Raw genomic sequence first — 12,811 nt, 5'->3', positions numbered from 1 at the left:
TTGAGATGAAGGGGATTTTTTTCTCTCTGAGGGTTAAGAGTCTTTGAAATTCCTTGCCACAGATAGCTGTGGGGGCAGAGTCCTTGTGTATCTTTAACCATGGGATAGATAGATTCTTGGTCAGTAGGGGAATGAAGGGTTACAGGAAAACACAGGAAAATGGACATGAGGCATGTCGGATCAGCCATGATCCTATTGACTAGACTAGATTAGAATCCCTACAAAGTGGAAAGAGGCCCTTTGACCCAACAAGTCCACACTGAGCCTCGGAAGAGTCACTCACCCAGAACCCATTTCTTTTTGGCTAATGCACCTAACACTATGGGCAATTTAGCATGGCCAATCCACCTGACCTGCACATCTCTGGACTGTGGGAGGAAACCACAGAGGCACCCAGAGAAAACCCTCGCAGACACAGGGAGAATGTGCAAACTCTACGCAGATAATTGCCCAAGGCTGGAATCAAACTGGGACCCTGGTGCTGTGAGGCAACAGCGCTAATCACTGAGCCACTGTGCTGTCCAAAGTAACAGTCATTGCTAGAACGCAAATAGCAGAGGATGGTTTTGATCCATCAACCTTAGGGTTATGGGCCCAGCACGCTTCCACTGTGCCACTCTGCTAGCAGAGCATGCTACAGTTCTGGAGAGCCCTGGTTATAAGACATATGAGTGGAAGTAAGGCCATTTGGCCCATTGAATACCACATAAGGAATAGTGTGTTCCATTCCATTCGCCCGATTATAGGACGGATGTGGAAGCTTTAGAGACGGTGCAGAGGAGATGTACCAGGATGCTGCCTGGACTGGAGGGCAAGTCTTATGGAGAATGGTTGAGGGAGCTCGGGCTTTTCTCATTGGAGCAAAGAAGGATGAGAGGCAACTTGAGAGAGGTCTACAAGACTGATGAGAGGCATAGTTAGAATGAATAGCCAGAGACTTTTTTCCCAAGGCAGAAATGGCAATCACAAGCAAGTATAACTTTAAGGTGTTTGGAGGATGGTTTAAGGGGGATGTCAGAGATTAGTTTGTTATACAGAGAGTGGTGGGTGTGCGGAATGCCCTGCCAGCAGTGGTAGTAGACTCAGATACATTAAGGACATTTTAAGTGAATCTTGGATAGGTACATAGATGTTAGTAAAATGAAGGGTATTTAGGTTAGTTTGCTCTTAGAGTAGACACAACATCAAGGACCAAAGGGGCTGAACTGTTCGATGTTCTAATCCACATACTATTGGGAAACCTGTGAAGAAAAGTGTCCGGGAATGCCATTTTGCGGGCAGGCAAATGAGGGGAGGGCACGTGGGTAGTAATGAATGCTCCAATGGTGGTGAGAAAGAAGGTCAGTTAGAGAGCACAACAAAATGCCAAATGCAGTGCAGTTAATCTGGGTTCTATATCAGAAAAAAGTCAAGCTCAGAGAGATGCCTGCAGTGTATACTGATGGCTGGATCTCAAATGAGACAAAATCAGATTAATTTAGAAAAAATCTTGCATGGGTGTCATCTAAAATTTCTACAAATTTGTAATGGAATTTGCCTCCAGATTAGCCAGAATGAAAATGCAAAGGGCAAAACTACAGAGTTAATTCGAATAAGCTTGTTCTGTGCTGCCTTGAGTATAGAAGATGGATGTAATATCAGTGTTTATATTTTAATCAGGAATTTGTAACAGGAGATTCAGCGATACTGTGTTCTAGTGAGGAAAGTCCAGAATAGAGGGGAGCACAGTCTGAAAGTCCGGTTTCATTGTGGAGTGAAATGAGAAGCAGTTTGCCCATATATTAATAAGAAGCTGGAAACTTGGTTCCTCAAAATCTAGGCCAATACCATTTTCAAGATTGAAAAAGATTTCTACTTACTCAGGATATCAAGGGATAGAGAACAACGCGAGTTTGGTTTGAAGTGGAGGTCAACTCCAGTAAATGATGGAATGGATCTGAGGGTTTTACTGTCTTTGCTCATGTGATATGGACATCACTTGCTCGGCCAGCATTTACTGTCTGCCTCTAATTGCCCTTGAGATGTTGATTGTAAGCTGTGGCCTTGAACCTCTACTGTCCATGTAATGAAGGTATGCTCACAATGTTGTGAAGAATGATTTGGACCCAGAAAAATGACTCTTTTTCCCTAGTTTCCATGTTGCCTAATGTACAAAATGCAGGAACAGAACAGGGAAATTTAGCATCCAGGACACCTATACTGTTAAACATTTTGATAAACAAGAGGGAATTATGCATGCAGGTTAAAATGATAAACATGCAGAATGTTGAAAAATTGTTTGACAAAAATGGTGAGGCAGAAGAATAAAGCATAAACTCAGCATGTGCATTTATGAAGCTTGCTGTGCTGCAATATTTTACATAGGTGAATATACCTGACTGTTTTCCAATTTGTACCAATTTCAAATCGACAGTTACTTCATTCATTCAAAATTTAGCCAGGTTTTCAATTAAGTCGAACATTACATTTCAAAAATTTCCATGTGAATTTAATGTAGGCTGACATCTACTCTCAGGTAGAATGCTAACCATTTTAAAGATGGGTTTAACCATCACAGAAATGTTATCCATCCTGTTATCCTCATAGTTTGATTGAAAAGTTGTTGCTTTTGGGTGATCTTTGCTAACAATCTTAACTTTAGAGCTAATTCTGCAAGGAGACCCTTCTTGTTCTTGTTTCCGTATTAGTTTAAACTGCATCCCGCTGGTTGTGTTAGAATCTGCATTCTAATGTACTGTGACTGGAGTCTGAATTAGAATTTTCAAAATTCCCAGTGCTGGTCAGGCAAGTAGCTGCAACCATTATTATTTGAGAGCAGTGATGCTGGCAATCAGATCAAGTTTAACTATTATTTTAAAATTACAACATGGTCAGATTTGTTCTTCGTGTTTCAAGTTATTCTCTAAACACTATCTGGATTTCTTTTATTGCTGACACACAAAATGTAGAAGTGTAGAGGAGGGAAAAAAGCTTTCAACTGGAATGATATGCCTTTATTTCTGAGGAGCCCGATCATCATGCTTTCTTCAGGCGTGAGATGATAGTTACCTGTGGTACGAGCAGGAATACTGATTTCTGCTTGCAGTGTTCAGGTTTTAGCTGCGTATGAACATGCTACAGAAGTCGTTTTGAAGATCAAGCTGCAATCTTACATACTCGAGGCTGAGGAATATGTCATGGTTTTACAACAGTGCATGAGCTGACTTATTGGTGTTTTGTGACAATAGGTAAGGACTACCACAATTTAAAGCCATGTCATCAGTTTTCAAGTCAGTCAGCCGTGAAGGCTTGTCATATGCCTGTATAATTGTACCATGCCAGGCTTTCTTTAACTAGTCAGCTGGGGCCGTGCATTTTGTCTAGGAGACTTTGGCTGGCCTGCAGCTGACAAGAGGCTTCTCATCATCCTGTCAGACGTATGCTAACCAGAGTGTATCATTTGCAACCTACAGTGGCACCCAAGCAGGTTGTTTTATACATGGACGTGCTGTCAATATGTGTACAGTTAGTAGGTCCAGCGTTATGTACAGGGCAACGTCTTGGCAGAACGAGAGAGTTGGCAAAAAAAGAAATCAGTTAAAAGCTCTTCATCTTGTAAATCAATCTCTTTACGGCATTTTTTTGTCTGGATTCTCAAAACCTCTGCCTCGTTTATAAATAAATCATGACCATTTTCTTGGCCTTGAGGCCTTGTTGAAATAATTGGAGTCAGTTGCAGGAGTTTTCTGAGCCATTACTTCATAGCGCTGACTGCTGAAAGGTTGTTTCCTTGGGGACAAGACAGCAGCTTGTTTGCAGTGTCCATGTGGCCTCTGAAGCTGGTTGGTTATGTCATGCTGCCACAGAGAGTTTCATTGGGTCAGGAGCTGACTGCACATTGTGTTCTAATGATATCTGGTTGGGCCTAATGAGAATTATTGCAACTAAACCACACCTATTACATCACTGCACTTAATCAGAAGATCGATTTCAGACAACAACATATTACTTATGTTAAAATTCTAATTGCCAAATTCTGCTCTTGTTTTGAAATTTTAAAAATATACAGCCAAGTAATTGCAAAAATAGTAAATTCTAATGTTACATTGGTAATCCTCCAATAGATCTGAAACCATGAAATCTCAAATTATGTGAATACTTGCTATTTTTATAAATGCTTGACAAACAAAATTATATCTGCCCATTCTGCAGTAGCAAATTTAACTCCAACTATGCTGCTTGATGGGAAGGAAAAAGTACAGAAATTCATAAATGACATGAATGCAGCTTGGAAATGATTTGCTTATGAAGGAGAGAGATGGGAGTTTATTTTTCTTGTTAGATTGAAAATGACTCACCCCTGTGGAGTTTCAGTTACACATCCTTCACACTTGAAAAATAAAACACAATTCCTGCAAACTCAGCAAGTTTCCTGGATTAATTTGGGGCAATAAATACTTAAAATCTTGTCAACATTTATTTCCCTACAGAAGGACTAATTTGGTGATTATCTATTTCAGTCAAACACCAAAGCAGACATTTGTTTCCTTGCTATTGATTGCAAAAAGCAAGATGAACACTTTTGTATCTTATTGACATGAAGGTGAAATAGATTGCTGGTGCATTAATCTAGTGTTGTACTTATTAAAATGAATTCAGCCTGGTGGCTTGACACTGTTTATAGTACCACTGCAAAGCAGTTCCATTTTGCACCAATGCTTCGGTTGTAGACCAAAAGCAGTGCCAGTTCATGCTCACAACAGACATTATTTAGACGAACAGTCTATAACATTAATAACACAAGTCATTGTAAAAATTTAGTCAAAAAGGCAATACCTTCAGAACCACAGTGTTGTTCCTATAACAAAAAACACATTCAAAACACATTTTAACAGAATTTCATAGGTTTTAACAAAACTTGCGAATTGTATTATACTATCTCACAAATACAATGTCAGCGAAAGTTTCAGAAAAGAAACAAACCCGTTCTCATTACCTTCAAAATGGGTTTGGTCAGTCTAGGCTGGGAACTGCACATGACATCTCAATGAGCTATGAAGCCAGAGAGATCATACAAGAAGTGTGATGAGATGGTGCACAGTTGCCTGTCGTTTGGAGATACCACAAGAAATTGTGTGCGCTTTGTCCCAAGAAGTTAATGTGTGCTTTATCCCAAGGAGTGCTCATGGTGGGGCAATTATACAAGATACAGTTTCCAAATGAAGGAAATTCCTTTAGTTTTAAAAGATTTTCTGTGTATTTTGGTCACTATTTTATTTTGACCTAACATTGACATTGAGGTGAAAGAATCAGATTTTTATAAGCAGCATGAGTGAATGCCTCGCCGACTGAATTCTCAGTGGCCATTTTTGTTCACTAGACCTCTGTTGGCATAGAAATAAGAGTAGCTGATATTAGCTGAAGTAAATCAACAGGTTACGAAATAACAGATTGCTTTCCACAACACATTGTTTCTAGAGAGCAATGTTAAAAGTTTTGGTCCATAATTGGAGTTAATGCTGTGCCCACAAGCTCAATGAAGGAAGTTAACAGGCTCTCTAAGGGGCATTAGTTATTAATGGAACAAAAATATATTGCCATCTCACTGATCTGTGAATGAACAGGAGTTTTATATTTCAGTGAATCACTGAGCCTCCAGAAAGTGGTTGGAATAAAATACTGTATATCAACAACAATTGACTACAGTTTTATGGACATTAGTTCTAAAATATTGCCTAAAAAAAACTGAGAAACTAAGCTCCAGTGTGTAGTAAAAATTTTAGCTTTCAATTTCAGGTTATATATAGCATTGTCAGTCATTTCTATAACCTGTGGGATGATTTTGTATCACAACAACCATAAAAATGGCCAGCAGATGTGTTTTGAAGTATTTATTCTACAAGATTATTCAATTTAACTTGTCCAAGAATAATAATGAAATGCAGTTTAAAAAAAAAGATTTGAACTGATGTTTGGTCTGTGTCTTTCCTCAGTAGTATTGTGCAGTTATCCGCTGAGTGAACAACCTGCTATCTCCTGCTCGGAAGTTAGCCAAGGCACTAGCTGCAGCATTAGTCATGTCAATAGGACCAGAACTTTGTGACCTGGATCATCCGGTAGGGAATAGGATGAGGAGGGTGGAGCAAGTGGTAGTCAAGGTGCTAAAGCAAGGATTTACAAGACTTGATTGGAAAAGCAGGTTTTTTTTCGGAAAAGTAGGATTTTGATCAATACTGTGGCAGCAAGGTGCGATTTTTAGAAGAGTGAGGCATATTTGATCCTGAGAGGGGCAGCAAAGTTAATCTTTATTTTAATTCATTTGACCACCCTGTGCTAAACATGGCTGCTGGCTACCTCAGTGATGAGTCAGAATCATACGCTGTTCCACAGTGACATGCACAGACTAGTGTCTGCAACTGCATGTTAAAAAAACACGCTTCAGATTAACTCTCAATGTACTCTCTTGGAGCTGCTAATTGCATAAAATGTTGAAAAACACTGTCACAGCACCACCTACACACACAGTGGTACTGCTGTTAAAGTTGACATGGTTTAAGATTGGGTTTTTCAGAGTTTAAACTTGACAAAGGACTTTTCTGTGCATTTAGAAATGAAATGTACTAAGATCAAGGTGTTGTATCTGCAAAGGTCAGTGATAACACTAAATTTGCAGTACAACTCAGAAATTATGTAACTTCAAAGAATGATGTGGGATTAGCCAGTGGAGCTCACCCCTCAACCATTCTGGTTAGATCTTGCTCTATTCTTTGATCATTTTGTTCACTATTCACATTTATCAGGAACTAATTGAAGTGCTTTAGAGTTTTTGGACACTTGTATCTGTTCCTTCAAAACATTCATTGAAGAATGTTGTTTGGTCATGGGAGTTGGACTTGTATAAAGACGGTATTATAGGGTTGTAATTGTAAATGCAGCTTCAAGTCAACAGGGTGATCACTGTGGTATAAATATTTTTTGAATTCCTTAAATCTTTTTTTTTGTGCCATCTGTGAGTTCATTCAATATTTTCTCAACAAGATGGTAGGAATAATCAATGTTTACATTTTATCAGATTTGTGCACTTCACGTGGAAAGTTATAATACTTGCTGCTGGTGAGTTATCATGTCAGAAGACCCTTAGAGTGTTTTGGAGATGATTGTAACACACTTTAATCAGATTTTGTTCAATTTCAACAGTATCTGTTAATATCTGTATTCAATGCAAATTTCAATCTTCATACAACCGCAACCTTCAAGCTACGAGTGCATTTTTATTATTATTTATAACAATTTTATGATTGTTTATGGAGGTACTTACCTTTGTGTTGAATGCTCAACTCCCTTCTGAACACTAGAGCTGCTTGGCTAATGTCTTTCCAGCTCTAGAACCTTTGAATAAGTCTCAAAGGCATGTTCAGTGTAGTGGTAAATAGCTTTGTGTACCATCGTAAAATTGTATTATAATTCCCAAGAATAAAAGAAATCTCCGTAATGTTTATTTCATTATGAATAATGAATAACTTCTACTTCTGCTTTAAAAATACATTTATTAGCAACAGAACCCTATGTGAACTTTTTATGGAGTGTAGGGTTGTGTTTATGTAATAGTCCTTAGAAGATGATTTACATTTGTTTAATTGATCTTCGTTAGGAGTGTTGCTAGGAAACATGGCATAAGTTGCCAAAGTACAAGAGGAATCAGCTGTGTTGTGACAATTTTTTTCTATTTTTCTTTAAAAAGTGTTCTAACTCCACATGGTGTCAAATCTGCTCCATTCAGTACTCTTGGAATTATTCAAATTATGTTTTATTTATGTAAAATTACTTTACAGATCTGCTGTGTCTCAGATTATAAAAATAAATTTCTGGTCTGTCACACTTAATTACACGTCCAAAATTAAATTCGGAGATGCACTAGGAGTAAGAAACTATTGACGTTTAATCTACACTTGATATTTCTTGGTGTTTTGTAGTCTTCAATTTAAGAATGATCTAATAATGGAACATTGTCTGAGAAAAATTATAAATTTTGACACCTTGGATCCTTCCTACAGAACTTAATTAGAAGCTAAAGCATTCCTTCTAAGTTGGACATTTACTGTATCTAACATTGCAAAGTGACGTCCCAACATGGAGATGTAAAGTCAGTGTAGCTGATATGCAAAGCAACTGAGAGTAGAACTTTAAAACAACAAGATATTAAGGCATAGCAGTGTTGGCTGATACAAGTCCTTCAAAGCGAAGAATATGCTTTCTGTTGGAATGCTAGTGTATTCAGAGGCAGAAATATAAAGGGCTAACGTGTATGCAAGTCCTATAAGGGATTAGATACCATAAAAACCAATGCTTATTGGAATGGAAGCTGCATTAGTTATTTCTGCTGGGAATTGAGAATGCATATGCCGATTTGCTCAATATTTCCTATCCTGAAGTAATTTTAAATTTCTAAATCTTGAGTCCTTTTTATGCCTAAGCTTTCTATCAAGCAGCTTGAACGTGGTCACTCCATATTTAGGTTCTGTTCATTAAAGTGGAGAGTGTTCTGTTTAAATCAATAATGTTTGCTTTTTTGTAGGGATCAGTCTTTTGTATGTGGTAGGTAGTAAGCAAATATGATGACACATGCTGTTGGGATGTATCATTGGTAACAAAGACTGTGGGTTGTTTGTTAATTACAGAAATGGATATTGAGTTGGTCTGCATTGCTAGACAATCTTAGAAATACCATGATGAGATCTTTTTACTAATATGTACAATTTAGAAAGGCTGAAAGTGAAGTCAAAGTGACATTACGTTATCAGAGAATTCCTTGCCACTGATCTTAGTGACACACTTGGAAACCCAGCCACAAAGGCATCTGGATTGTCTCTGCCGTGCTATACTCTAATGCACTGACCATAAGTGCCAAGAAAAACATAGTGTATCTCTTCCCCTGTTCACACTACGTAACACCCCCCTAGAAGTAGTTAGTTTGCTCAGGTCTGCAGTGATCAACCACCTATCAAAGTGCAAAGCGTGACACATTCATAAAGAAAGCAGCTACCACCACTGATCCTTAGTTAATGGCTTATAAGGATTGTGATCTCTGCAACGTGCTGTATGGCTGTGATACATGGGCATTCAAGAAAATAAGCTCACCAATTTCAGCCTTGGCTGCCTGTAGCACATTATGGGTATATTCTGGCAGAGCAAGTTTACAAATGTTGGCAGCCTTCTCAAAGGTAGAGTTGCCAGGATTGCACTCATCGAACCGAGAGATGGTTTGTTGGTGAAGTTTTGTGTGCAGGATGGAAGAAGGTAGCGACCTGAAAGATGTTTATATCGGTGAGGTACAAATATGGCAGGAAGGCTTTGGACAAAATGGTCGCAGCTGTGAGTCACTCTCTGTCAGAAAAAAATAGCGACACCTCCTTTGGGCTGTGTGTACCACCGTAATAACCAGTGGCTGCAGCAGCTTGGCAACAAAAGCCGATGCTGAAAGCAACGACACACACTGATACTTGAATACTTGTGCTTTTGTGGTAGAAATCTGCCTCTTAAAGATTGGCCTTTTCAGCCAGCAGTCAGGGTGTCCCATGTGAAGACTACCCCTCCGAGATAGATTATTTGCTGTGTGCCTGTGATCTTTCATAGATGGAAGGATGCCGGCATGTTTAGAGCAAGAAAATTGCATTTTTGCAGTTTTCGATCTACCTGTACAAGTGCAGGATTCATTGTTTTTGTGTGCAGCCCATATCACAACACAATAGCAAGTAAGTCAGTTCAAGAGCATTGGCTGCAGATGAAAAGCCATAATATATTTATGCTTTCAACTGTACAGCTGTTTAGCTCGGGCAGTTGCTGGTCAATAGTGGCATTCCATGTGTCAGTGAACAAATTCTCTTGATACCTAAAGCTGCAGTTCACACATCACCATAGCTCCAACTGTCGAACATTTCAATCCCTCAGTGTTTTTTCAGCCTCGAGACTCTCCTGGCTGGCTCATGTTTCATTCTTGGCAATTTGCCCTAATGATATCCCTCAGGAGCCTTCAGACCCTGTTCTTTTCCATATTTAATCATGTTGTTTTAATCCTGAGGATGAGCAAATTATGGTGCAGATGTGACCTTTTCACTGTTATACTCTGTTAAAAATGTTTCACAATAAAAACATAAGGGTTTACTGTCGATTATTTTGCACTTTGCTGTGGTTTAATCAATTGATTTTGGAATTTGATTCAATATTATCTTCTTGTTTTCCAGTTAACGGCTTGTGTTCATGCATCAGCTGCCATGCTTTATCCAATGTACTGGCAGCATATTTACATCCCAGTGCTCCCTCCCCACCTGCTGGACTATTGCTGGTAAGGCTACTAATCTACCTTGGAGATCCCTGCTATAGCTACTATTGCACATTTTAAAAGCCTAAATAACACATGGAGTCAGTACATTACATGACATTGTCTTATTGTTTAAAGAGCCTTCAGCAATACCCATCCACAGTGGAATCATTACAAATGACTGCCGTGCAAGTTCCCAGGGAATCCTGGTTTTCTTTTCCATGCTCTTTAATGAGGGAGAGGATTTGAACTATGGCTTGTTAATCTGAAATGTTGATTTCTGCAGAAATCTTTAATAAATTGTCTGTTAATTTATTGCCATTCATCTGACTTCTATTTCAACAGCAAAATAAGAATGTGTGATGTTCGCAGTTGATGGCTACGGGATCATTTGTAAACCCGACCAGTCTGTATTAAGTGGATGGACCACAAAACCAGATGACCATTATCCAACTCAATGATTTGTAGAACCACCTAGTTAAAGGGTTCCTTCAAGTGTACAAACCGCTCAGAAAAAAAATCCTTTGTGCACTTTTGAAAAACCAGAGATTATTGTAATCCGAATGCATTTGATCATTGCTTCGTGGCATTTGATATCAGGGAAAATAGAAAGAATGTAGTAACAGATGACAAACAGTGGCCTCTAAGGGCACCAGACAGGAAACCCTTGGTGATTCTGAGTCAGAAATGTACCAACCATTGTTTTGTGAAGGCTGAGAAATCGGTGTGCAGTGTCAGTCCTGAACCAGGATTTAAGTCTTTTAAATGTACAAAGAGAGGCTTCAGCACTTATTTGAGACCAGCATTACCTCTGACGGAGTCCTTCCCACCCAACTATTGATGTTGACTCAAAATTCTAAAAGTTTTTCTGCAATATGTTATTGGGATAAATAGAATAATGCACCCGATTGTTCACCATTTCCATTTCTCCAGTTTCTTGATCATTGAGACAAATTTCAGGAGAAGAATTGGTTTTGTTATTGCCACCAGAAACCTCTCTTTCTCACTAATGCCCTTGAGGGAAGGAATTCTGCCATCCTAACCTTGTCTACCTGTGACTCCAGATCCACAGTAATGTAGTTGGCTCTTAACTGGCTTCTGGGCAATTAGGGATGGGCAATAAATGTTGGCCTGGCCAGCCATACCCACCTCTCATGAACAAATTTGAATAAAAATAATATTATAAATAATCTTCTTATTGGTGGATGCACACTGATCACAAGCCACATATTCTCTACAGATACATACACACACTGGGTCTGTCCTTCATTCATTATCGACATTTTTCTTGAATTATATAAGCAGCCTTTAATGTAAAAACAATTCATGGAATTGTGAAGAAATGGATACGGAGCCAAAGAATTTGATTTAAGAGGGTGTCTAAAAATGTACTGGATGAGGTGGGTTTGTGATGAGACTTGAAAGAAGAGGATGGAAAGGTTTTAGTAGATAATTTTAGAATTAATCTTAAGTGGTTCGGAGCAAAGAATCAGTGGTACAGCAGAGATTGTTGAAGAAGGATGTGTATGCACATGTACACATTTACATGGTTAAAGAGTTAAGAATGGATAAGGCCACGCAAGGATTTTAAAAAGCAACATTCAGTAGTAGGAGCTGAAATGACACGCTGAGCTTTTCGGAAGGAATGAAAACCCGAATAAAAGTTCGAATAGGAGGTTGCAGGTGAGATGGGTGATTGTGCTTGAAGGACTGAGACTATTTGCAACCAGGACCAGTTTAGGACCAGGAAGGAAGTAAGGCTGGTGATCAGTACCTCAGTAATCGTCAAGTTAAAGAAGCAAAGTGTTGACCCATGACCTCTGCAGATGCAGGGGGAATACAAATGAAAATTCAAGATGGGCAAGGTAGTCTTTTGAAATTTGGACAGGTGGGCAAAAAGCAGAGGAAAGGCAGCTATGGTCTCTGTCTAAATGCATAAGCTACTCATGAGGTTCTCACATGTGAAGCTGAAGAGGACGTCGACAAGTATTCCTGGAGGCACTTGGCATGGGAGGAAACATTGCTGGTTTGGAGTAGTGAGTGATTTGGGTAAAGGAGTTTGAGCTTGGTGAGAAAAGTTGATTTGCATTTGGATTCCATCAAGGACAGCAAGTTGAATGGCTTTTAATACTCTTAATGATAAAAGTATGTGTTCTAAAAGGAGCTTTTTGTAACTGGACTGAATAGGACGGAGGTGGATAGAACATATTGCAGCAGAATCTTGTCAGTGATAGTTTTGGTCTTTCATAGATCTTACCATACTCTACTTGATAAAACAATCAGTTATGTCCAAAACATAAACTGCCCACATAAGGTTATTCAGGTTATGTTTGGTTAGGTCATGGCAGTCACCCTGAATGGGGGATATGTAGTTAGCAGGACTAGGGTATTTGATGCAAACATTTTTCCAAGTTGTTTCTTCTGAGGTATTCTTCTCTGGGGTATAGTTCAATGATAAATTGTGGGATGCCATTGTTTACTTTCTGTTTGACTTCAGTTTTGAACTCCTTATTC

General features: G+C 38.9%; 1 protein-coding gene and 1 long non-coding RNA gene across 4 annotated transcripts in view; one reads left to right on the top strand and one right to left on the bottom strand.

Annotated features, from left to right (window-relative positions):
* The window catches only part of dennd1b (DENN/MADD domain containing 1B), a 289,551-nt gene that overhangs the window by 182,339 nt on the left and 94,401 nt on the right, over positions 1–12,811 (top strand). For all 3 annotated transcript variants that reach the window (XR_009645036.1, XM_060830181.1, XM_060830180.1), the window contains one exon: positions 10,221–10,321. Coding sequence is in view for 2 of the 3 variants with exons in the window: in XM_060830181.1 (XP_060686164.1) it covers positions 10,221–10,321 (101 nt within the window). In the remaining variant the exon portion in view is untranslated. The remainder of the gene's footprint in view (positions 1–10,220; positions 10,322–12,811) is intronic.
* Positions 1–12,811, bottom strand: part of LOC132818985 (uncharacterized) — a 39,555-nt gene that overhangs the window by 17,491 nt on the left and 9,253 nt on the right. The gene's annotated exons all lie outside the window — the stretch shown is intronic.

This window comes from Hemiscyllium ocellatum, chromosome 9 (genome assembly GCF_020745735.1).
Source record: "Hemiscyllium ocellatum isolate sHemOce1 chromosome 9, sHemOce1.pat.X.cur, whole genome shotgun sequence".
In the NCBI taxonomy this organism is placed as follows: domain Eukaryota; kingdom Metazoa; phylum Chordata; class Chondrichthyes; order Orectolobiformes; family Hemiscylliidae; genus Hemiscyllium; species Hemiscyllium ocellatum.
The sequence above is the reverse complement of the archived record's forward strand: the minus strand, read 5'-3'. Positions and strand labels throughout refer to the sequence as shown.